This window comes from Microcebus murinus, chromosome 6 (genome assembly GCF_040939455.1).
Source record: "Microcebus murinus isolate Inina chromosome 6, M.murinus_Inina_mat1.0, whole genome shotgun sequence".
Lineage (NCBI taxonomy): Eukaryota > Metazoa > Chordata > Mammalia > Primates > Cheirogaleidae > Microcebus > Microcebus murinus.
The window spans coordinates 12,388,894-12,410,907 of record NC_134109.1 but is presented as its reverse complement, the minus strand read 5'-3'; the positions used below and the strand labels follow the sequence as shown (position 1 = coordinate 12,410,907).

The window sequence follows — 22,014 nt, the reverse complement described above, 5'->3', positions numbered from 1 at the left end:
CACCTGCTCTGTCCCCACCCCTGCTCAGCATCTTGTATTTGGTACGTAGAGTCTCCACAACAGCCCTGCTGGGGTCCCTGTTTCCCAGGTGAGAAATGGGGGCTCAGGAAGCCTCACACAGGTGAATAGGTGCCATGCATGGTCAGGGTTCACGTCCGGGGTCTGCCAGACCCCAAGGTGTCCTGACTGCTTCCCCCGTTGACTTTGGCCAGGGACGGCCCTGTCCTCAGCTGGAATGTCCACACTAGAACGGAAGGCGCAGCCGGAAGGAAAGGGAGGAAGGCAGCCAGCTGCCAGGTCTGTGGGTGTGGGAACACCAGGAGCCTAGACAGCCCCGCCCTGCTGCCAGCCAGTTTGCTCGGTGTTTAAGGCGGGTAGCCTGAAGCAGAGGGGAGCAGGGGGCAGCGGGTGTCCCCATGGCTTCCAAAGTCAAGGCAAGGCCTTCAGAGGCAGGACAACGTGCTCTGCACTTTTTGCTTTTCTTTAATCTGCCCAGGGTTCCTCAAGGGGGGTGAGCAGGGACGGTTTTTGCTGTCTCATAGTTGAGGACGTGGAGACTCAGTGAGTGAGTGTCCACCCACTGTCACGCAGTCAAGAGTGACAAGATAAGACAGGACAACTCTCTTTGCCAGTGGCCTTGAGATCCCTGCGGTATGTGCAAAGCTGGCTGTAACTTGGGTCATCTTTAGCGTGAAGGAGCTGGTACACCAGCCCCTAATGTCCTTCCAGCGCTGGTACCCGTTTCCATCAGTCCCAGAGTTGGACCTGGAGCCTCAGCGTGCGGGGGCTGTGGGACCATCCCCAGTTCTGGGTGAGGGTCTCTGGGATCGGCGCCAGCTGAGGGAACTCTGGGCCTGGCCTCTCCATTGCCTAGGAGGTCCTGGTCTGCAGGTCTGAGCCGTCATTCCCTGCGAGGGCAGTGGCTTCTGTGAGGAAGTGTCAGCAGGGTCCCAGGGGCCGGACAGTGTCACCTGACTATGCCAGTGCAAGGGGGAGGCTGAGCCTCAAGGAAGGGCCCCCAGGAGCTTCCCGGGCCTCTATGCTGGGCTGCCAGGGAGGTGTCCCTGCCTGGGTCTTTGGTGTCTCTGTCCACCCAGCCCTGACAGCCCACATCTGTGTGGCAGTGCTCAGCTACCTCTGACCTTGCTGACGCCCAGTGTGTTCTCTCACATCATCCCTTTCATTCTTCCCCCTTTCCCCCAACCTCGGCTTGGTTCAACTGCAGGTTTTGGCCTCACCTGCTTCCTAATGGGCCACTCTAGTACCCTCAGGATCAAAACATGCCCTCCAAGAGGTAGGACGGTTGTCGCCAAGAGGCTTTGGGATTGGATGGTCATGGAATTGAGTCCTTGATCTGCCACTTCCTACCTGTTGACCTTAGACAAGTTACCTTACCTCTCTGAGTCTATTTCAGTCTCTGTGACAACCCAACCCAGGGCTTGAAAATAGCAGGTACTCAATAAGTGGAAGTTAATGTGGCTGTTAACATCAACAGTAGCTGAAATTCAAGTGCTGGCTCTCAAAATAGCCCCAGGCGCTATTCTAAACACAGCTCACATGTTAGCTTATTTTTAGCCTCACAATAGCACTGTGAGGTAGAGATTCTTGTTATCCCCAGTTTACAGATGAGGAAACTGAGATACAGACAGAATAAACCCTTTCCTAAGGTCACAGAGCTGGCACATGCCAGAGCTTGGATTTGAACCTGGATATCTGGCTGTTAACCATAACGCTGTGGTCAATTTAACAATAGGTTAAGACCCCTTAGAAAGCAGTCGATTTAACAATAAGTCTAAATTTAAGGATACAACAAAAATTTAATAACAATAACTAAAAAATATTGATTCTAAAGTTCATTCACTTCAAGGAATAAGAGATTGGAAAAACCTTAATGATTCCCCTTTGCGAGAGAATTTTTCTGTTTAGATCAAATCCATGAGCTAAAAATATGAGGCTGTAAGGTGACAGTTGACACCTGCCAGCTGTACGTAGCAGAGGGACTTTCATGGGCCCTGGAATCGGGGGACCCACCAAGCAGGCAAGCAGTATAGCTCAGAGGACCCAGGATTTCGACCCTGAAGACCTGCATTCAAGACCTGGTATTACCTCCCGCTGTCTAAGATGCTTAAGTAAGTCACTGAATTTCACCAAACTTCAGTTTGTTTACATGTGAAATAGGAAAAAAATACCTCCCAAACTGATCTGAAAACACTATTTGTGAAAACAGTCTCTAAGGTGTGAGGCACAACTCAAATGTTGGGTAATGGTGAGATGGTTATTCATTAACCCAGCATTGCTGGAGCTGGGATCTACTGATCTGTAGATTTAATGTAATCCTTGTCAAAACACCAGCTGGCTTTTTTGCAGAAACTAACAAATTGATCCTAAAATTGATATGGAAATGCAAGGGACCAGAATAGCCAAAATAATCTTTAAAATAACAGAGTTGGAAGATTCACACTTCCTAAATTTAGAACTTTGAAAATACAAGTAATCACGACTGTCTGGTACTGGCATAAAAATAGACATATAGATTAATAGAATTGAGAGTCTTTGAAATACACCTGTACATTTAAGGTCAATTGATTCTGACAAGGATAACAAAACAATTCAATGGGGGAAAGAATGGTCTTTTCAACAAATGGTGCTAGGACAACTGGATAGCCACATGTTTTTAAAAAGGAAGTTTTATCCCTACTTTACACCATATACCAAAGTCAACTCAGTATGAAACAGAGACCTGAAAGTAATAGCTAAAAATATAAAACTCGTAGAAGAAAACGTAGGTATTTGTGACCTAATGAATTAGGCAGTGGTTTCTAACCCCAAAAATGGAAGAAAACATTGGCAAATCATGTATCTCATAATGGTCTAATATCCTGTGTCTGCAAAGAAAACTTAAAACTCAACAAGTAAAAATACAACCCAATTTTAAAATGGACAAAGGATTTGAATAGACATTTCTCCAAAGAAGATACAGCCAATAAGCCCATAGAAAGATGCACAACATCCTTAGTCATTAGAGAAATGCAAATCAAAACCACAATGAGCTACCACTTCACACCCACTAGAATGGCTATAATCAAAGAAGATGAACAATGACAAGTATTGGCAAGGATGTGGGAAAATAGGAACGCTCATACATTGCTAGTGGGAATGTAAAATGGTACAGCCACTTTGGAAAACAGTCTGACAGCTCCTCAAAGAGTTAAACATAGCATTACTGTATGACCCAGTGACTCTACTCCTAATAATTATGTACCTAAGAGGAGTGAAAACATATCCACACAAAAACTTGTACAACAGTGTTCATAGCAGCATTATTCATAATAGCCAAAAAGTGGAAACTTCAAATACACACCGGGTGTTGAATGGATAAACAAAATGTGGCAAATCCATATAACGGAATGTCATCCAGCCATAACAAGGAATGAAGCACTCAGATGCTGCAAAGTGGGGGCAGACACACAAGACCACACGTTATCATTCCATACACATGGAACGCGCACGATAGTCAACTCTGTAGAGACAGAACATTGGTTAGGTTGCCAGAGGCTGAAGGGGATGAGGAGTGACGGCTAATGGGTGTGGGGTTTCTGTTGGGCGTGATGAATATCTTCTGGAATTACCTAGTGGTCATGGTTACACAGCTTTTGAATACACTAAAAACCACCTAAGTGTGTACTTCAAGTGGGTGAATTTTATGTTAATTATATCTCAGTTCTTTTTAAATAGTGTTAATCTAGAGTGGTGGTACTCAAAGTGTGGTCCTGGGACCACCAGCATCAGCAGCACCTGGGAACTTGCTAGAAATGCAAATTCTCAGCCCCCCTTCCCCCCACCCCCACCCGCAGACCTGCCAGATAATTAGCTCTGGGGACTTAACAGGCTGTCTAGGGGATTCTGATTCACATTCAAGTTTGAGAACCACTAGTCTAGAATCTACGCCGTCTAGGTCTTGTAAACACTCCTAGCTCCAAGGTCCATGAAAATCTCCACGTCATCCAGTAATACACACGTCCCCTCCTGCCACAAGTTAACCACTCCCTTAATTGGAGTGTCTAATTAGCTCACTGTCCAAATTAATTTGTTTGAGGGTTTTCATCAGCAACTGCATCTGTTCTTCATTTTTTCTCTGGTATGATTAGCCATCTGTTTTGTTACAGTTTATTTTAAAGATATTTTTGCACATAATTAAATTGTAATTTTCTACTTCAAAAGAGAAATCTGAGAGCAGACCCTGGTTCTCTTGTTTACATTTGCACGTCAGTCTGAGTCTCTTGTAAGCGTTTCTCTGGCACCTGGAGGGGTGGCCGTGGAGGGCCGGGAGGGGTCCCAGTAGTGTTGGGGATGTCCCTTGGGGTGGACATTGTCTGTCTCCCCTACAGCCCCCAGAACTCTGTTTTTATCATTCCACTCATGAATTAATGCAGGTATTTTTAGTGTTAGAGAAACCCAGTTCAGGAGGGTTTAAGCCAAAAAGCTCACATGGTGGCAGGTTCCCTGGGAGAGTCCACCTTCCGGCAAGGCTAGACCCAGGGCTCAAGTGAGGTGACAAGACACCACCCATCTCTCAGCATTGCTTTTCCCTGTCTAAGCTGTGTCCCACTGGGGTAGCCCAGTGCACAGATGGCGACTCTGTCTAAGCTAAGGATTGTGTCTGGCAGCGTGTAACAGAAAACTCAAGTGGCAGAGCCTTAAACTCAAGGGATTTGTTTTTCTCCTGTAACAAGAAATCCTGAGATTAGGGAATCTCACAGCTGTATCATCAATAGTGTCGCATTACTTGTCCATGCCTAGCAGGTGACTTTTTGTCTTCAAGGTTGCCAAGTGGCTCCTGCAGCTCCAGTGTGTCCCTGGCAGGAACAAGGAGGAAGGGCAGAGGACAGGAAGAGACTTGCTTTCCACCAAGTAGACTTCCACTTATGTTCGTTGTCCCTAACTACCCACGGCCACCTCTACGTGCAAGGAAGCCCAAGGACTTTTAGCTGGGAAACCAACTGTCCCAAGCTAAATAGAGTTCTGTTAGTAAAAAGGGGCAGTAGGTAGAAAGAGCCAGTGATTCTCAGCAAAATTACTCGTTGGGTCATGCACCCAGCCCAGAATCTATGTAAACCCCACAATGGCAGAATGTCATCTTGTTCACAGTTGTATTCTCACTACCTGGAATAGTACTAGCGTAGAGAATCAACACACTAAATATTTGTGGAACACTTGATCAGCGAAGCTTGGATCTCAAACCCACCCACAGAGCAAGGAGGTGGAGTCAGCTCTGTCTAAACCACATGGACTAATGTGGACTGGAGGGTTGGTTCCCCAGAGGAAAAGCAGCACGCTGTCACCATTAAAGGGAAACAGATGCTGGCCAGACAAGAATGATGAATGCCCACTACAACCTAGAATTGCTCGAAATCCTGAGAGCCCAATTCATATTAGCAAAACTCACAAGAGGCTGAGGTATAGACGAAGTCAGAACTCCTGTACCCAGACAGCCTCAACACGTGCCAACAAGGCCTGGGACAGTGTTTCCAGGCTGTCCACACCTCCTTACCTTGGTCAGGTGCAATTGGATTCTCTAACTTTTCCATTCCAGTAACATTTCCTGGTGATGTGTTCTGGTCTCTCTGGCATAAGATCAGAAAATATCTAATTTTGTTAGCATATTATACTTTGCTGGCAGTGGGTTTTCAAACAGTGACTGGCACATCCATTATTTGATTTTTTTTAAATGTGTGTTTCAGGTGATCTTTTCCTGATCTCGTCCTCACATTGTGGGGAGCCCTCCTAGCCTCCCATGTATTTAGTATGTGTGGAGTTCTGCCACAGGTTCGGGGCTGGGCTGGGGGCTCTGTTCTCTTCCACGACCATGGAAGGAGCCGATAGCTCCATGCCTATGAGGGGGCTTCCAGTTTAGCTTCAAAACTCATGTAAGTGACAGCCTCTTCCGAGCCAAGCATCGAGAGCTGTGGGCTGACAGCTCCATAGGACATTTGGAACTGTTTCTGTATTGATATGTGGCCCTGATAGCATGGAGACGTGCCATTCACTGAGACTCTTTTATGGTCCGTGCATTGGGTCACGTTCCCAAGCCCCCAGTTTACTATTGTCACCTTGTTTTAAGGTAGGGAAACTAGGCTCTGGGGTACTGCTTGCCCACTGACCACAGCTAATGAGTTCCTCACCTGGATTTGAACGCAGGTCAGATGCCAGAGTTTTGCCAGTGCTTGTCTGGTCATTGGTCTTTGATCGCTGCACTTCAACATATAGACCAATTAGGTAACAAGGCAATAAATGAAATGCTGCATTATGCAAAGCAGACTGTTAGGATAAGACAGTGTGTCACCTCCCACTAATCGTATGGTCCAGACGAGTGCAGAAGGCACCAGAAGCCATTAGCAGCTGTGTCTGCACCCACCCAGGAGAGGTAGACATAGTGGCTTCAAGTAGCGAGGCTGTGTGTCAACTTGGGTACAGCTTCATTAATTCATAAATGTTCTTAATATCCAAATCAGTTACGGAAAGGAGAGGTCACCATGGGCTGGCTGGGTCAGTGGCTTTCCGGAAGAGTCAGAACAATGGGGAGGCTGGAGACAGGCCAAATGGGTGAAAGGTGGGGCAGGGGTGGCACAGTGTGAGCAACAGAACAGAGATCAGCATGAGCATCTGGAAGTTTCCACATCTTGGCCTGGACCCACAGGCCCCCATAAATATTTTGCACACATACGTGGATATTTATAAAAAAGAAATAGAAGTTTCCTGGAATAATAATTAACTCTCACTACATATGATCACTCTGTTTTCTACTTCTTTTTAAGAATATGCTGGTAGATGTTCACCAAATTCATTTCACAATCCCCTCATGGGTCACATCCAACAGTTGAAAAGCACAGTGGCGGGCTGTGACCGGCCACCTGGATGGTGGTACACCTTGAAACCAGATGCAATGCCCATACCAAGGCAAAGAAGACAAACACCTGATGCAATTTGGTGTCTGGAAAAATAAGACAATTATCCTTCCACTGTGGCATTTGTATATATCTGCAAAGATGTTCCTAGGCATTTTAAATGTCCAGGGTTACAATTCCCCAGAGTGAATTCTTCCCCTATTTACAGAGTTTTAAGTCAATTATAAAATGCCCCAGCCCTCTTTCAGCAACCTAAATGAGTTGCGATGTCGGCTGAAAAAAATAACAGCCTGGGATTTTGCACAAACCAAGGCAGGAAACCTTGCTGCTATCTGTGAAGAATTGCAAGGTGCAGAAAGGTGTGTGTGGACAAAGATCTGGGAAGACCTAGGGAAGATCTAGGAAGTCCATCTAGGATGGATACATGGATGGACTTGCTGATTTCAAGCTAACCATATTCTCTTGGCTTCTTATTATAAGCAGGCTAGGGTTTTTTCTTAGTAAATATACTTTAATGATTTAGGAAGATTCAAGCACAGATGTAGAAAGCTAAAACAGCTAGTGCCAGTCTACTTTGCAATTTTTTAAAATTGAGATATTACTAATATACCATAGAAATCACTCTTATAAGCTATATAATTCAGTGGGTTTTTTTTTTCAGTGCAACTGTTACCGATATATAATTCGAGAACATTTTCATGATCCTATTTTCATAGTCCCAGGAGCAATGACTCCCCATTCCCCACTCCCTGCATTGCCTGGCAATCACTAATTTACTTTCTGTCTCTGTGGATTTGCCCATTCTGGACATTTTATATAAATGGAATCTAACAACATATGGCCTCTGTGTCAGACTGTTCGCTTTGCATGTTTTCAAAGTTCTTCCATGTTGTAGCTGTATCAGTACTTCATTCCTTTTTATGGATGAAGAATATTCCATTGTATTTATCACACTTTGTTTACCCTTTCTTTGATGAATATTTGGATTGTTTCCATTTTGACTATTATGAATAATGCTGTGAACATTTGAGTGCAAGTTTTTGTCTAGACATGTGTTTTCGTTCCTCTTGAGTATAGGACTGGAAGTGGAATTCCTGGATCATGTGGTAACTCTGTGTTTAACTCTTTGAGGTACAGACTGCTTTCCAAAGCAGCTATACCATTTTACAGTCCTATCAGCAATGTATGAGGGTTCCTATTTTCCCTTATCCTTGCCAATACTTGTTACTTATCTTTTTTATTATAGTCTCACTTGTGGTGTGAAATCATTTTGAGTTGCATTTTCCTAATGACTAAAGATGTTGAACATCTTTTCACATGTTTACTGGCCATTTGTGTATCTTCTTGGGAGAACTGTCTATTCAAATCTTTTTCCCATTTTAAAAATTGGAATTTGGGTTTTTTGAATTGTTGAACAAGAGCTCTTTATATATTCTGGACAGTAGACCTTTATCAGATATATGATTTGCAAATTTTTTCCATTTTATAGGTGTTATTTTCACCTTCTTAGTAGCATCCTGTGAATCACCAAAGTTTTTAGTTTTGATAAAAGCTGACTAGTCTATTTTTTCTTTGATTGCTTGAGATTTTGATGTCTTTTAAAAAACCATTGCCTAATCCAGGCTCATGAAGAGTTGTGCCCAGAGTTTCTTCCTAGAGTTCTATAGTTGTAGCTGATATATTTAAGTCTTCAATCATTTTTTTTCTTAATTTTGTATATGGTATGCAGTAGAAGACCAGTTCCATTCTTTTTTATACAGATATCCAGCTGCCTCTGCACCATTTGTTGAAAAGACTATTATTTTTCTATTGATTTGTCTTGACAACCTTGTCAAGTATCAATTGACCTTTAATGTCTGGGCTAATTTCTAAACTCTAAATTCTATTCCATTATCAATATATCCTTATGCCAGTAGCTTTATTTTTTTCTTTTTCTTTCTTTTTTTTTTTTTTTTTTTTTTTTTTTTTGAGACAGAGTCTCACTCTGTTGCCTGGGCTAGAGTGCCGTGGCGTCAGCCTAGCTCACAGCAACCTCAAACTCCTGGGCTCAAGCGATCCTTCTGCCTCAGCCTCCCGAGTAGCTGGGACTACAGGCATGCGCCACCATGCCTGGTTAATTTTTTCTATACATATTTTTAGTTTGCCCATTAATTTCTTTCTATTTTTTTTAGTAGAGATGGGGTCTCGCTCTTGCTCAGGCTGGTTTCGAACTCCTGACCTTGAGCAATCACCTGCCATGGCCTCCCAGAGTGCTAGGATTACAGGCGTGAGCCAGCGCACCCAGCCACCGCCAGTAGCTCTTGATTACTATAGCTTTGTAGTAAGTTTTAAAATCAGAGTATGTAAATCTAGCTTTCTTCTATTTTCAAAATTGTTTTAGCTATTTGGGGTTCCTGGCATTTCCATATGAATTTTAGGATCAGCTTGTCAATTTTTGCAGAAAAGGCAGCTGGGATTTTGATAAGGAATGCATTGAATCTGTAAATTAGTTTGAAGAATATGGCCATCTTAACAATATTAAGTATTCCACTTCATAAACAGCATGTCTTCTTATTTATTTAGGTCTTCTTTCTCTCTCTCTCTCTCTCTTTATTTATTTAGAGACAGAGTCTCTGTTGCCCAGGCTAGAGTGCCATGGCATCAGCCTAGCTCACAGCAACTTCAAACTCCTGGGCTCAAGCGATCCTCCCGGGTCAGCCTCCCTAGTCGCTAGGACTACAGGTGTGCACCACCACACTGGGCTAATTTTTCTATTTTTAGTACAGACAGGGTCTCACTCTTGTTCAAGCTGGTCTCAAACTGCTGACCTCAAGCAATCTTCCCGCCTTGGCCTCCCAGAGTGCTAGGATTACAGACATAAGCCACCAAGCCCTGCCTAACTCTTCTTTAATTACTTTCAATGATGTTTGGTAGTTTTCAGCATTCAAATTTTGTACTTCTTTTGTTACATAAATATAATTAATTTTTTTCTCTGGAATTGTTTTCTTAATTTCATTTTTGGATCATTCATTGTTAGTGTATAGAAATAGCACTGAATTTTGTATATTGATCTCATCGTATCTTGCAATGTGGCTGAATTTATTAGTTCTAATATTTTTTTGTGGATTCCTTAGTATTTTCTATATACATAGACCATGTCATCTACAAGTAGGAATAGTTTTACTTCTTTCTTTCCAATGTGAGTGACATTTACTTCCTTTTCATACCTAGTTTTCTTGGCTAGGATCTCTAGTTCAGTGTTGAATAGAAGGGATGAGAGCAGACATCCTCATCTTGTTACTGATCTTAGGTGGGGGGTGGGGGTAGCTTTTCTCCATCCAGTGTAAGTGTTAGCTGTGGGTTTTTCATAGATGCCCTTTATGAGGCTGAGGAAGTTTCCTTCTGTTCCTTGTGGATTTTTTTTTTTTATCATGAAATGGTGTTGGATTTTGTTAAATGCCTTCTGTCTCAATTTAGATGATTGTGTAGTTTTATTCTTTATTAATGTGGTGTATTCCTTGATTGGATTTCATATGTTGAACCAAGCTTTCATTCCTGGGATAAATCCCACTTGGTCATGGTGTATAATCCTTTTTCTATGTTGCTGGATTGAGTTTGCTAGATTTTGTTAAGAACTTCTGCATCTATATTCATAAGGATTTGGGGCTGTAGTTTTATTTTTTTCTTCATGTCTTTTGTCTGGCTTTTGTATCAGGATAATATCAGCCTCATAGAATGAATTGGAAAGTGTTCCCTACTCTTCTGTTTTATGAAAGAGTTTATAAAGGATTCACATTAATTCTTCTTTAAACATTTAGTAGAAATCACCATGAAGCCATCTGGTTCTGGCTTTACATTAAGGGAAATGTTTTGATCATTATTTCAATGTCTCGTTATGAGTTTATTCAGATTTTGAGTCACTTTGGGTAATTTGTACCTTTGTGGGATTTTGGCTTCTTCATATAGGTTATCTAATTTGTTTATACACAGTTGTTCATAGTGTTTCCTAATAAGCATTAATAGTGTTATTTCTTTAATGTTCATAGTAATGTTACTCTTTCATTCCTGATTTTAGTAATTTGAGTCATCTTTCTTTTCTTGGTTAGTCTAGCTAAAGGTTTGTCAATTTTGTTGATGTTTTCAAAGAACCAACTTTCAATTCCTTTGATACTCTATAGTTTTTCTAATTTCATTTATTTTTATGCTAACCATGATTCTTTCCTTCTGTCTGCTTTCTTTGGACTTAATTTGCTCTTGTTTTTTCTTTCTTAAGGAATAAAGTTAGGTCATTGGTTTGAGATGTTTCCATTTTTGTACAGGCATTTATAGCTGTAATTCCTCTCTAAGGACTGTTTTCACTCCCTGCCGTAAGTTTTGGTATGTTACATTTTTGTTTTCGTTCCTCTCAAAGTGTTTTCTAATTTTCCTTGTGATTTCTTCTTTAACCCATTGGTTATTCATATGGAGTATGTTATTTGATTTCCACATATTTGTGAATTTTCTAGCTTTTCTTCTGTTGTTTATTTCTAATTCTGTTCCACTGTGGTTGGAAAACATACTTGGCATGATTTCCCTCCTTTTAAGTGTACTGAGTCTTGTTTTATGGCCTAATATGTGGTCTGTCCTAGAGAATGTTCTGTGTGTGCTTGAGAAAAATGTGTGTACTTCTTAAAAATGTATATAAAAATTGTTTTTAATCATATTTGGGGGAGTTTTTGAACATACTATTCAAATGTTCTTCCTGCCTGTTTCTCTTTCTTTTCTCCTCCTGGCGCTCCGGTCATGCGTATATTGGTCTGCTTGCTGGTGCTCACAGATCGCTGAAGCTCTGTTCATTTTTCTTCATTGTTTTTTCTTTCTGTTCCTCAGACTAGGTAATTTCGGTTGACCTATCCTCAAGGTTGATCCTTTTTTTTTTCTTCTGCCTGCTCAAATCTGCTGTTGAACCCCTCTAGTGAATTTTAGTTATTGTACTTCTCAACCCCAAAATTTCTATTCCATTCTTTTTAATCTTTTTTTTTTTTCTTTTTTTTTTTTTTGAGACAGCGTCTTGCTCTGTCACTCAGGCTGCAGTGCAGTGGTACAGTCACAGCTCCTGCAACCTTGAACTCCTGGAGGCCCCGAGAGGCTAGGACTACAGTATGCACCACCACACCTGGCTAATGTTTTCCCTCTCAAAGAGACAGGGTCTCACTCAGTTACCCAGGCTGGTCTCAAGCTCCTGCCTTCAAGTGATTCTCCTGCCTCAACCTCCCTAATTTCTGGGATTGCAGATGCGAGCCGCTGCACTGTCAGCCCTTTTTAATTATTTTTATATCTTTATTGATATTTTCTGGTGAGAAATCACTCTTATACTTTAGGTTTCTAGATAGTTTTTAAGAATGTCTTTGTATATATTTAAAAATAGCTGGTGGAAAGCTTTTGTCTAGTAAATCCAGTGTCTGGATTTCCTCGGGGAGGGTTTCTATTGACTGCTTTTTTACCTGTGTATGAGCCGTACTTTCTTGGGCTTTTTTTCTTTTTCCTTTTTGTATGTCTCGTAATTTTTTGTTATTGTTGTTGAAAGCTGGGCATTTAAAATAATATAATATGACAATTTCAGAAATCAGATTCTTCACCCTTCTTAGGGTTTGTTGTTGCTAATTTGTTTAGTGACTTTTTAAAATCAGTTCTGTGAAATCCAAATTCTTTGTGGCGTGTTGGGCCACTGAAGTCTCTGCTAGGTCAGCCTAATGGTCAGCTAACAACTGGACAGAGATTTCCTTAGATGCCTGGATCTGATGGCTCTCTCAGCCTTCGCCGAGGGGTTCTGTGTGTGTTGGGGGTATGCTTTCATCACTCAGGCAGTTTACAACATTTGCCTTTAATTCTTGCTTTCCCAGAGCCTCAGAGTTGGGCAGAGGTGAAAGGTCAGGGCATTCTCGAGTATTCCCGGGCATGTGGGCAACCCTGGGCACAGCCCTATCTAAGCTCATGATCTTTAAATTCCCAGAAATATGTAGGAGCGTTTCAAAGTGCACTGTGGATATCTCATTCCCCAGATTTTCCTTTTAAGCTTTTTGGTCAACCTATTGCTTGTACCAACTCTTATCTGCCACCTCCAGCAGCGTGATCTAATAATTGCCTCTGATTGTTTCCAGCAAGCTCCACCAAGGAAAAGGCTGTTGGTGCTGGATTTCAGATTCGCGTAAATAAAGACAACCTTGAAAGCAGGATCTTTCTGGAAACCACTGTAACAATTCTATGGGAATGGGCTTGGGAGGTCCTCCAGCTCTCTTGTGTCCCTCTGGTGGCTGCCAGGCTGCCGTTCTTGCTGTGATTGATGGCTGCCGGCTCTCAAAGCTACTGCAGGGCTGGTGAGAGGGAATAGACATATAGGGGAAGTTAAAACTCCACAAAGTTCACAGTCCTTACTGAGATCCAGCTGATTTTTTAAATAGGCACTCCCTGGATTTCTACAAACTTTAGCTTAATTTCCAGAATTCTGAAAAAAAGTTGATTCTGATCACTTTTGCCATTGTTCTTGTTGCTTTTATAGAATAGAAAATTTTCAGGGGTCCTTCCTCCCCCATCCACCGACCAGCAGGCAGTTGAGAACCTGCATGTGCACACCGTGCTCAGTGGCTTATTGAGGCCACTTTTCCTGTTACATTGTTTGTGGATTCCCTTGGCAGGGGCCAGTGAGATCTGGAACACCAGCCAGGATGCCCACATTGGCCTTAGTCCTGCCACAGCTGAGTAAGTGCCCTTGGGGCAAAGGAGCTGAGATTCCCAGAGCACCTACTGTGTGCCAGACTCTGTGTGCTGGGAGCTTTTCTGTAGACTCTATCACGTCATTCTTGCCGCAACCAAGAAAGAGATAATTTGCCTGTGTAACAGATGAAGAAACTAATAAGATGCAAAGCACCTGGCAAATACCGGATATGCGATTATTGTTACATTGCTGTTGTTGCTATTATAATTGTTACTGTCGGAGGAGGAAGTGGACTTTAGGGGGTTGCTCAAGATCACTTGACGTCCAGCCCAGGGTCTGTCTGATTCCAAATTCACCTATATATTCCACATCCCCATTCCAGCTCCTCTGGGTAAGTCTCTTCCCACTCTGGGTCAACCTTCCTAATCATGTCAAATGAAGGATTTGAACTGGCTAAAATTATTCAGTCAACAAACACTTAACTGAATTGTCTTGCCACTCCCAGAGGGACGTGATGGAAGTCTGTGGTTCTGTGAGGTCAGTTGCTTGGAGTCACGTGGGTGGCATTCTCCTGTTTAGCTGGAAAAACAAACTGCCGGGTAGCCTGGCAGGTGTGTGACCCTTCCTTCTTGCTCTGCCCCATCCCCCGCAGAGGCTAGAGGGGACAAAGCCAAGTGGGTGTTCACCTGGCCGCTCATCTTCCTCCTGTGCGTCACCATCCCCAACTGCAGCAAGCCCCGCTGGGAGAAGTTCTTCATGGTCACCTTCATCACCGCCACGCTGTGGATCGCCGTGTTCTCCTACCTCATGGTGTGGCTGGTGAGTGCCGGGGGCGGGGTGCGCTGTGCCGACAGCCCCTGCCCGGCTCTGCCAGGCTCTGGGTTCAAGGGCGGCCATAGGCGCTGCTGTGCCACCTTGGGCAGGTCCCTGGCCTCACTGACCACGGCTTGTCTCTCAGTAGAAAGGGTTTAGTGAGGTGCTTGGTGCTGTGCTCTGTACTGAGGACACCGAGACACAGCACGGAGCTTGCCTTCAAGCACGGGGGAGGACAGTCCCACCCCTACTACCTGGCTTACAAACCCCACCTCCATTTCTTAAACCAGAGTCCTGGGGACCCGGGAACCCGCTTTGCTGGGGTGGGTGCTCTTACCTATGTTTTTGAACTTCAGATAGTCTCAGTCTGGGGGAATAGAAAGGCCTTGGCAGAAAGAATCCATAAAGAGGACAGTGCCCATGTGAGCCTTAATCTCTACCAACGCAGGTGCCCCGCCTGAGTGCCGTGCACTTGTTTTCGTCATGCCCTGATGGGGCACCAGGGAGCAGGGACGTCCCATCTGCCTGTCCCCTAGCCCTGCCACCTTAACATCTCTCACGCCCAGGGCTTTGGAAGAATGATGGTGCTTGAATGTCAGTGTCAAAGGGAGGGGCCTTAGAAATGGATTGTCCGTTTCCCCGGCACACTTGTACGTGGGAGAGACTGCCGCAAGGTCACGTGGATAGTCGGCGGCAGAGCCAGGACCAGCCCCAGGCCCTGGACTTGTCTCTCTTCCCTTTCTGAAGCCTCAGCGTCAGGAGGGCTCCGAGGGCCCAGGCTCAGAGGCCAGGGGAACGCAGGGCTCGAGCGGCGTCCCTGGTCTGAGCACCCCAGATGGCGGTGCTCACACGCACAGAGCCTGCCTTTCTTCCATCCTGCCGACCTTCAACTTCTTAGTCTCTGAGTTCATCATTTTTAAAAAGCAGCCCCAATAATTCCCAAACAACCCAGTTTCCTGGGTTATGGTGTCCGTAATAATAGGAATATTCTTTAGTCCACATGCTCTGTTTTGTTGTGAGTTCACATCTCCACCCCGATCTGCAGGTGACTATTATCGGATACACATTTGGGATCCCCGATGTCATCATGGGCATTACTTTCCTGGCGGCAGGGACGAGTGTTCCGGACTGCATGGCCAGCTTAATCGTGGCCAGACAAGGTATGCATCACGCCTCAGCCCTCACAGCCGTCACCGTCACCGTGCAGGTCCCCTTGTCCCTGCCCAAGTTAGAAGCCGTGGTTCTTACGACTGGCGGTGACCGAGTCCTGCTGTCGAGAAGACTGTGACATCTAGAACGTGTCATTTATTCAATTCCATTTGTGGAGAGAATACCACCAAGACGAACTAACTCCTCCAGGCCTCGGGAAGCTTTTGCTGGAGTGGTCGTGTGAAAATGAAAGTTTTCTGAGGTCCCCGGTCAGTGTGGGACTGAGCAGAGCCCAAGCTCAGACTTCATGTAGCAAATGAGCTAATAACAAGAGATGCTCTGGTCCCAGGGGACAAAGCGGGTCGTATTAACCCAACTGCCCAACTGTTTTCGAATTCTTCTAACTTCTAGAACATGTGTAATGTTAACAAGGTTTGCTTGGTGGTTTTTATTTTGGGCTTGCCAAATGTCGTGCCTTGAGCAAGGCGACACTGTGTTCGCTCTGACAGCCGAGCAGACGAGCTGGAGAGAGTCTGTTCACGGCTCCTGTTCTGCCGGTGAGGCGGGGCCTCGCCACGGACTTCACGCATCTTCCTCCCGCATCAGAGCTTGAAAGTGTAGGGGTGGGGATGGCTGAGCAATGCGGTGGTGTCTCACAGGAGACAGGGGAAGGGAAGAGCGCCCTTAAAAGAAAGGTTGGCTTTGGAAAGAGGAACATTTTATTCCTCTGAGATAAGAGGGTTGAGGTTGGTCAGCTGGGCCTGAGAAAATGTGAGACGAACGGAAGGGAGGGAGTGTGTTTCGAGGTAGGCAGGGGCCTTACAGAGAATGGGGACAGTTGGGGACAGCAGCTGAGGGGAGTAGAATGTAATTGGGCGGCCTTTGACGTGAGCGTGTCAGTTCCCTAGGGCAGCCGTGACAGCTGGTGGCTTGCCACACCTGGGCGACTGGAAACGACAGGAATGTGTTACCTCCCAGCTCTGGAAGCACAAGTCTGAATCTGGGTGTCAGTTCCTTCCAGAGGCTCCAGGGAAGAATCCTTCCTCGCCTCTTTCCAGCCTCTGGGGGTGCCTGTCACTCTTGGTGTTCCCGGGCTCATAGCTACATCACGCCAGTCTCTGCCTCTGTCTTCACAGGGCATTCGTGTGTGTGTGTGTGTGTGTGTGTGCGCATCCAAACTTTTTCTTACAAGGACGCCAGCTGTCAGGGTAGAGCACACCCTAAACCAGTGTGGCCTTGCCTTGACTTGACCATATCTGTGAAAACCCTATTTCCAAGTAAAGTCACATTCGCAGGTTCTGGACGGACGTGAATTTGGTGGGGGTGTCCCCACCCAGCCCAGTACAGTGAGTAAAAGGAAAGCTGACGAACGCCAAGGGCCCGGCTGGTGTTCAGTAACATGAGCTTGGGTGGGAGTCAGTCACGCCAGCTCCAGCTGGGCACAGGTGACACGTTCGTCCCTAGCTGGAGTTGGCTGGGTGGACACTGTGGACCGTCAAGGGGCAAGAGAAAGTGCAGTTTAAACAACTGGCCCTGGGTTCAGGCTGGGGACAGTGGTGGATGGTGCTAGAGCTTAAGTGCTTGTAGGGTTAGGGTGAGCCAGTGAGGTCAACCAAGGGTCTCTTTTGGGATCCAGGGGCAGGTGGGGTTCTGAGGCAGAACGTCACCTCAGAGTGGCTACGGTGGAATGCAGAATACAGAAACAGAGGAAAGGTGAGGACGGGTGTGGTAGGGTGCATGGTTGTCCTAAGGGTGACACTGATGTGATTGACAAAAACTCCAACAGATGTGGTTAAAAGATAGACAGCCTCTTGCTGACAGAGGGTGCGGGAGCCTCTGCTCAGACTCCGCTGTACAAGACGGAGACAGAGACGCCTGTGCTGATGCCGGTCTGAGATGCTGCCGAGCTGCTCGGCCACCAAAGCGGTGTGTGGCCGTGGCCATTTGTGTTTCAGGCTCACTTGTTCCAGAAACATTTGTATGTGTGCAGGTTGGGATGTCATGTCAAAGTATGGCCAAGTGGTCAGGTTAGAACAGATTTCAGCCAGCTTGAGACTTATTTATGAAAGTTTGCTTTCTTACTTATGTGCCTTCAAGCCGTTAAGTTCCGCAGATTGTGCCACGATACCGGACGGTTGGGCAGGAAGGGGGAGGACGATGACATGGCCCCCAGGTCCCTGAGATGCGTCTGGGCTGGTGGAGAAAAGAGTGTTCCCCCTGCAGTAAACCACCAGGACAGGACATGTGATGCCCTGAGATCCCAGCCAAGGTCGTGGGTGCCGTTGCCTGGGCCACAAATGCGCATCGTGGATTGGGATAAAGGATGCTGGACTAGGCGTCCCGAGACCTGGCCGCTCACAAACTCTTGGGCATGTCCTGAGCCTGAGTGGTGTCACCTGCCATGTGAGGATGACGCCCCACCCCCAACCCCAGAGCAACCCGGAGGGTTAAATGACACAAAGCGCGTGGTGGGTCAGAGGATAGAGGACATCAGCTGGCGAACTGACATCGCTACCACAAACTGAGGGGCGTAAACAATGGAAATTTGTTGTCCCACAGTCCTGGAGGCTGGAAATCAGACCCAGGTGTGGGCAGGCTGCGAGGGGAGGTCTGTCCAGGCCCCACCTCCACGCTCTCGTGGCCGTCTTCTCTTCTGCCTGGCATTCCCCTCGTGTGTGGTCTGTGGCCACATCCCCCCTTTGTGGAAGGACGCCAGTCATATTGGATCAGGGCCCACCCCGATGACTTAATAAGCTGTTACTTCTGCAAAGACCCTGTCTCCAAATATGGTCACGCTCCGAAGTATTGGGGCTTAAGACTTCACCATATGAATTTGGAGGGTCACAGTTCAACCCATACAGGCTCCTTTAGACTTCATGGAGCGAGTGGATCTTAGACCTCATGAAGAGGTTTTGGAATTGTTAGGGTGCATGAAGAAGGAATGCCTTTCTAAGGAATAGCGCAGATAGAACAGTTATGAGAAAGAACACGGGTTTCTGGCAACCTGCCCTTAATGAAAGAAACATGTTGGTTGTCCCCTCTAGGCCTTGGGGACATGGCGGTCTCCAACACCATCGGAAGCAACGTGTTCGACATCCTGGTAGGGCTCGGCATACCGTGGGGCCTGCAGACCATGGTTATTAATTACGGGTCCACGGTGAGTTCCTCCCACCCCGTGAGTAAGTGAGGTGGGTGCATCTTACTGAGAAGGACAGTGGTGTCGGTCCAGTGTCAGCTGAGGGCTCGGGGGAGGCACTGCCCCTTCTCCTTGGCACCCTGGCACCCTCTGTCCATGAAGGCTTCCGGGACAGACTAGGGATGTCCCTAGCTCTGGGGCTTAGGACTTAGGAGGGTCCGTGTTTGCCGGGCGCTCCTCAGCTCTCCCACTCCTCATCCCCACCCGCTGGGCGCTGTCCCCGTCCCAGGCATCTCAGACCAGCAGAGTAGCCGCTTGAATGCGCGTCGCCCAGCACCTGTGCCCACGCACACCTGCGCGTTCCGATGAGGGATTGCGTAAACCGGAGCACCCGGGCCCTCGGGAGGGACTGGCTCCGAGGAGACGGAGAGTCAGGGCCTCGTGTTTGATTTCCCAGGTGAAGATCAACAGCCGGGGGCTGGTCTACTCCGTGGTGCTCTTGCTGGGCTCCGTCGCGCTCACCGTGAGTTTCCCAATTCCAGAACAGAAGCTTCATTCACGCTCCGTTACATCTGACTTGCCGCGTCACTTACACGGCTCTGCAGGCCCTCGTCACCTCCCCCACCAGTGAGGGATAGAGCCCAGGAAATACGCACATTCACGGGCGCCCCAGCCCGGTTTTTGCCGAGAGCATCGGCACTCCCGCTACGCTTCTCCCTGAGCAGACATGAAGCTGCCAGCGGAAGTGAAGTGCATGTGCTTTCTTCTTGCCACCTGCAGAGTCTAGTCCCCTCTCTAGTGCCAGGGGGGGATCTTACCCACGGGAGCTGGCAGGTGGAGGTAGGACAGCCCTCAGGACAGGTCACAAAGACCCAGGCCTCCCTACTCCCGTGCCCAGGTCTGCACCACTTTATTCGATCCTTACCACCACCTGATGAGGGAGGTGCTGTTGTCATTCCCGGCGTGCACAAGAGATCAGGGCTCAGGGATTAGCGTGCTCAAGGTCGCAGAGTTGGGAAATGGCAGAGCTGGGATTTGAACCCAGGTTGGTCTGTCCTTAAAGAACCCCTGACTGTTCTCCCCTGTGCCCTGATGCCTGCGATGCTCAGAAGCTGGGCAGTGTAGGGACGTGTAGGAGAGTCGGGAAAAGTGTGGGACCAGGGTGTGCCCCACCCCTCCTCCACCCCCTGCATGCACACACACAAAGATGGCCCAAGCGGGAGTTTGCCAGGCCACAGGTCTAAAGGAACCTTGGAAAAATTGCTGAGGAGTCATTAGGGAAAAAGACCATAACGCCAAGTTACAAAGTATAAGAATCATCCAGAAAAATACCCATTTGTCCCTAAGAAAGGCCTGGGCAGGGAGGACCGTGGTGCCTGCAGCAGGCCAGGCGGAGGTGGCGTGCCTGCCCAGGGAGGGCGGCTGCTGTGTGTCCCCGAGTCAGTGGGGCCGGGCGGGAGACTCCCACTTTTCATCAGATAAGTCTAAACCCTCTGGGGCTCATTCTGGTCAAACTGAGGGTCAGCCTGGCAGTGCCCCTCGCCCCTGTCCACATTCTGCAGAAAGCTCTGGGGTCGCTCCCAGAGGTGTCGTTTTCCAGTTCTCCGCCCAAGCCCGGCTGCCACGCTCTCTCCTTCCAGGTCCTGGGCATCCACCTGAACAAGTGGCGGCTGGACCGGAAGCTGGGTGTGTACGTGCTGGTTCTCTACGCCATCTTCCTGTGCTTCTCCATAATGATAGAGTTTAACGTCTTCACCTTCGTCAACTTGCCCATGTGCCGAGAAGATGATTAAAGCTGAGCCGCTTCCCCCGGGAGCTGTTCTGGACACCCTGTGACGCCTGCGTCCTCCTGTCCCCTCCCTCCCCCACCACAGGTCTCTCCTGCATCGGCAGCCACCGTCTGTTCTTTCACACACTGGAAGGAAGAGCCATCGTGGTCTCTGTCTGGTCACAGGCCAGGCTGCTGGGCGTCCTCCTCCTCCTCGGAGTTCTGTCCCCACAAGGCAGGATCCAGGGGCTGTTATTTGAGCAGCTTTGAAGGCCCCTGGGTGGCCAGCCACAGGGACGTGTCGAGTGTCTCATCTCTCTCCTGCACGCTTTAGCCAGAAGGACTTCCGTGCGCTGCCTGTCTTTCTGTTTCACAGGCAGCCTCGGAAATGAGGCGGTCAGCGAGCGTGAGGTCTCCTAGGGCGAGTGCAAAATAGGAATGTTGTTCTCGAGTGTCACCTTTGGGGCAGAGGTGGCTCTTTGGCACGTGCTACTGAGAGCTTCCGACTTCTGCTGGAAGCACCCGCAGTTTGGAGGGGGCACGGCCTCAACCTGTTGGGGGTTTGGGACCATGACATTTCCACCCCTTTTTCCTGGAAAAACTGGAGGAATTCACAGCAGAAGAGAGAAAACAAGTGAATGTTCTTATCACTTGTATCGATGCATTCAGAGAATGAGCAATGAAATATTAAAAATAAAACATCATATAGATCATCATACTTGAAAAATATCATTCCATACAAAAGGATCAGGATGCAGACCAAAAAGGTAATGATTGTAGAAAAACTAATACTACGCGTATCATCTTGCATTGGCACCAAGACACTTGGTTTGGAATAGAGAGAAAAGTGAAAGACGATGTGGAGACGGGTGCTAACTCAGACGGGGAGACGCGGTTTACAGCGGTACATTCCAGACCTTCTGTGATACAACGCACTGTCCCTTTGGGTTTGTCATTTCTTTGTTAATGCTCTAGTTTCAAAACCACTCTCTTGAAAGGCCCAATTGTTTATATGCCCGACAAATTTCATAGCCTGCTGAACTGGACCGAGTGTGCCAGAAATGCTGGTTAATGACAAGAAGAGAGATTTCCTGAAAAATGACAAATTGCTCTCTGGGTAGCGGAAGGCAAGTATGAAAACCGTAATTTAGAATTTTTAGAGCCAAGTTTCTTGAACCGTGTAGTTTGCTACACATGAAAGGCCAAGAATGGGAGGTTCAAAAACAGAAAAATATGAAACCGTTTTCAACTGCTTCATAGCTCTCAGATATATATTAAAAAGATTTATGAACACACATCATTCATGGTTTCTAAAAAGAAAGCACAATTAATTTTATAGAGAGGCTTTTTATTTTTGTAACGTCTCTATTGCAAAAGTCTATCAGAGTTGATGCACTTTGAATATCGGAATGCTTTGCACAGAAGAATGTATGGGAACTGCCCCAGACCATGTGAGCAGAAAGGAGATTCTTAGGGATTCACCAGAAATCACGCTAAACTGGGTGATGAGTTTAAATCCAATAGCTGGTCCCTTCCTGAGACACAAAGGTCATGACCCACGTTAGAATTT

At 46.7% G+C, this 22,014-nt stretch overlaps 1 protein-coding gene across 2 annotated transcripts in view; it reads left to right on the top strand.

Moving 5' to 3' along the window:
• SLC24A4 (solute carrier family 24 member 4) overlaps positions 1-21,765 on the top strand; it is a 139,137-nt gene extending 117,372 nt beyond the window's left edge. For both annotated transcript variants that reach the window (XM_012738567.3, XM_012738566.3), the window contains exons 13-17: positions 14,231-14,397; positions 15,437-15,551; positions 18,585-18,697; positions 19,134-19,199; positions 20,317-21,765. In XM_012738567.3, coding sequence (XP_012594021.1) covers positions 14,231-14,397; positions 15,437-15,551; positions 18,585-18,697; positions 19,134-19,199; positions 20,317-20,469 — 614 coding nt within the window. In that variant the 3' untranslated portion in view covers positions 20,470-21,765. The remainder of the gene's footprint in view (positions 1-14,230; positions 14,398-15,436; positions 15,552-18,584; positions 18,698-19,133; positions 19,200-20,316) is intronic.
• The last annotated feature ends 249 nt before the right edge of the window (positions 21,766-22,014 follow it).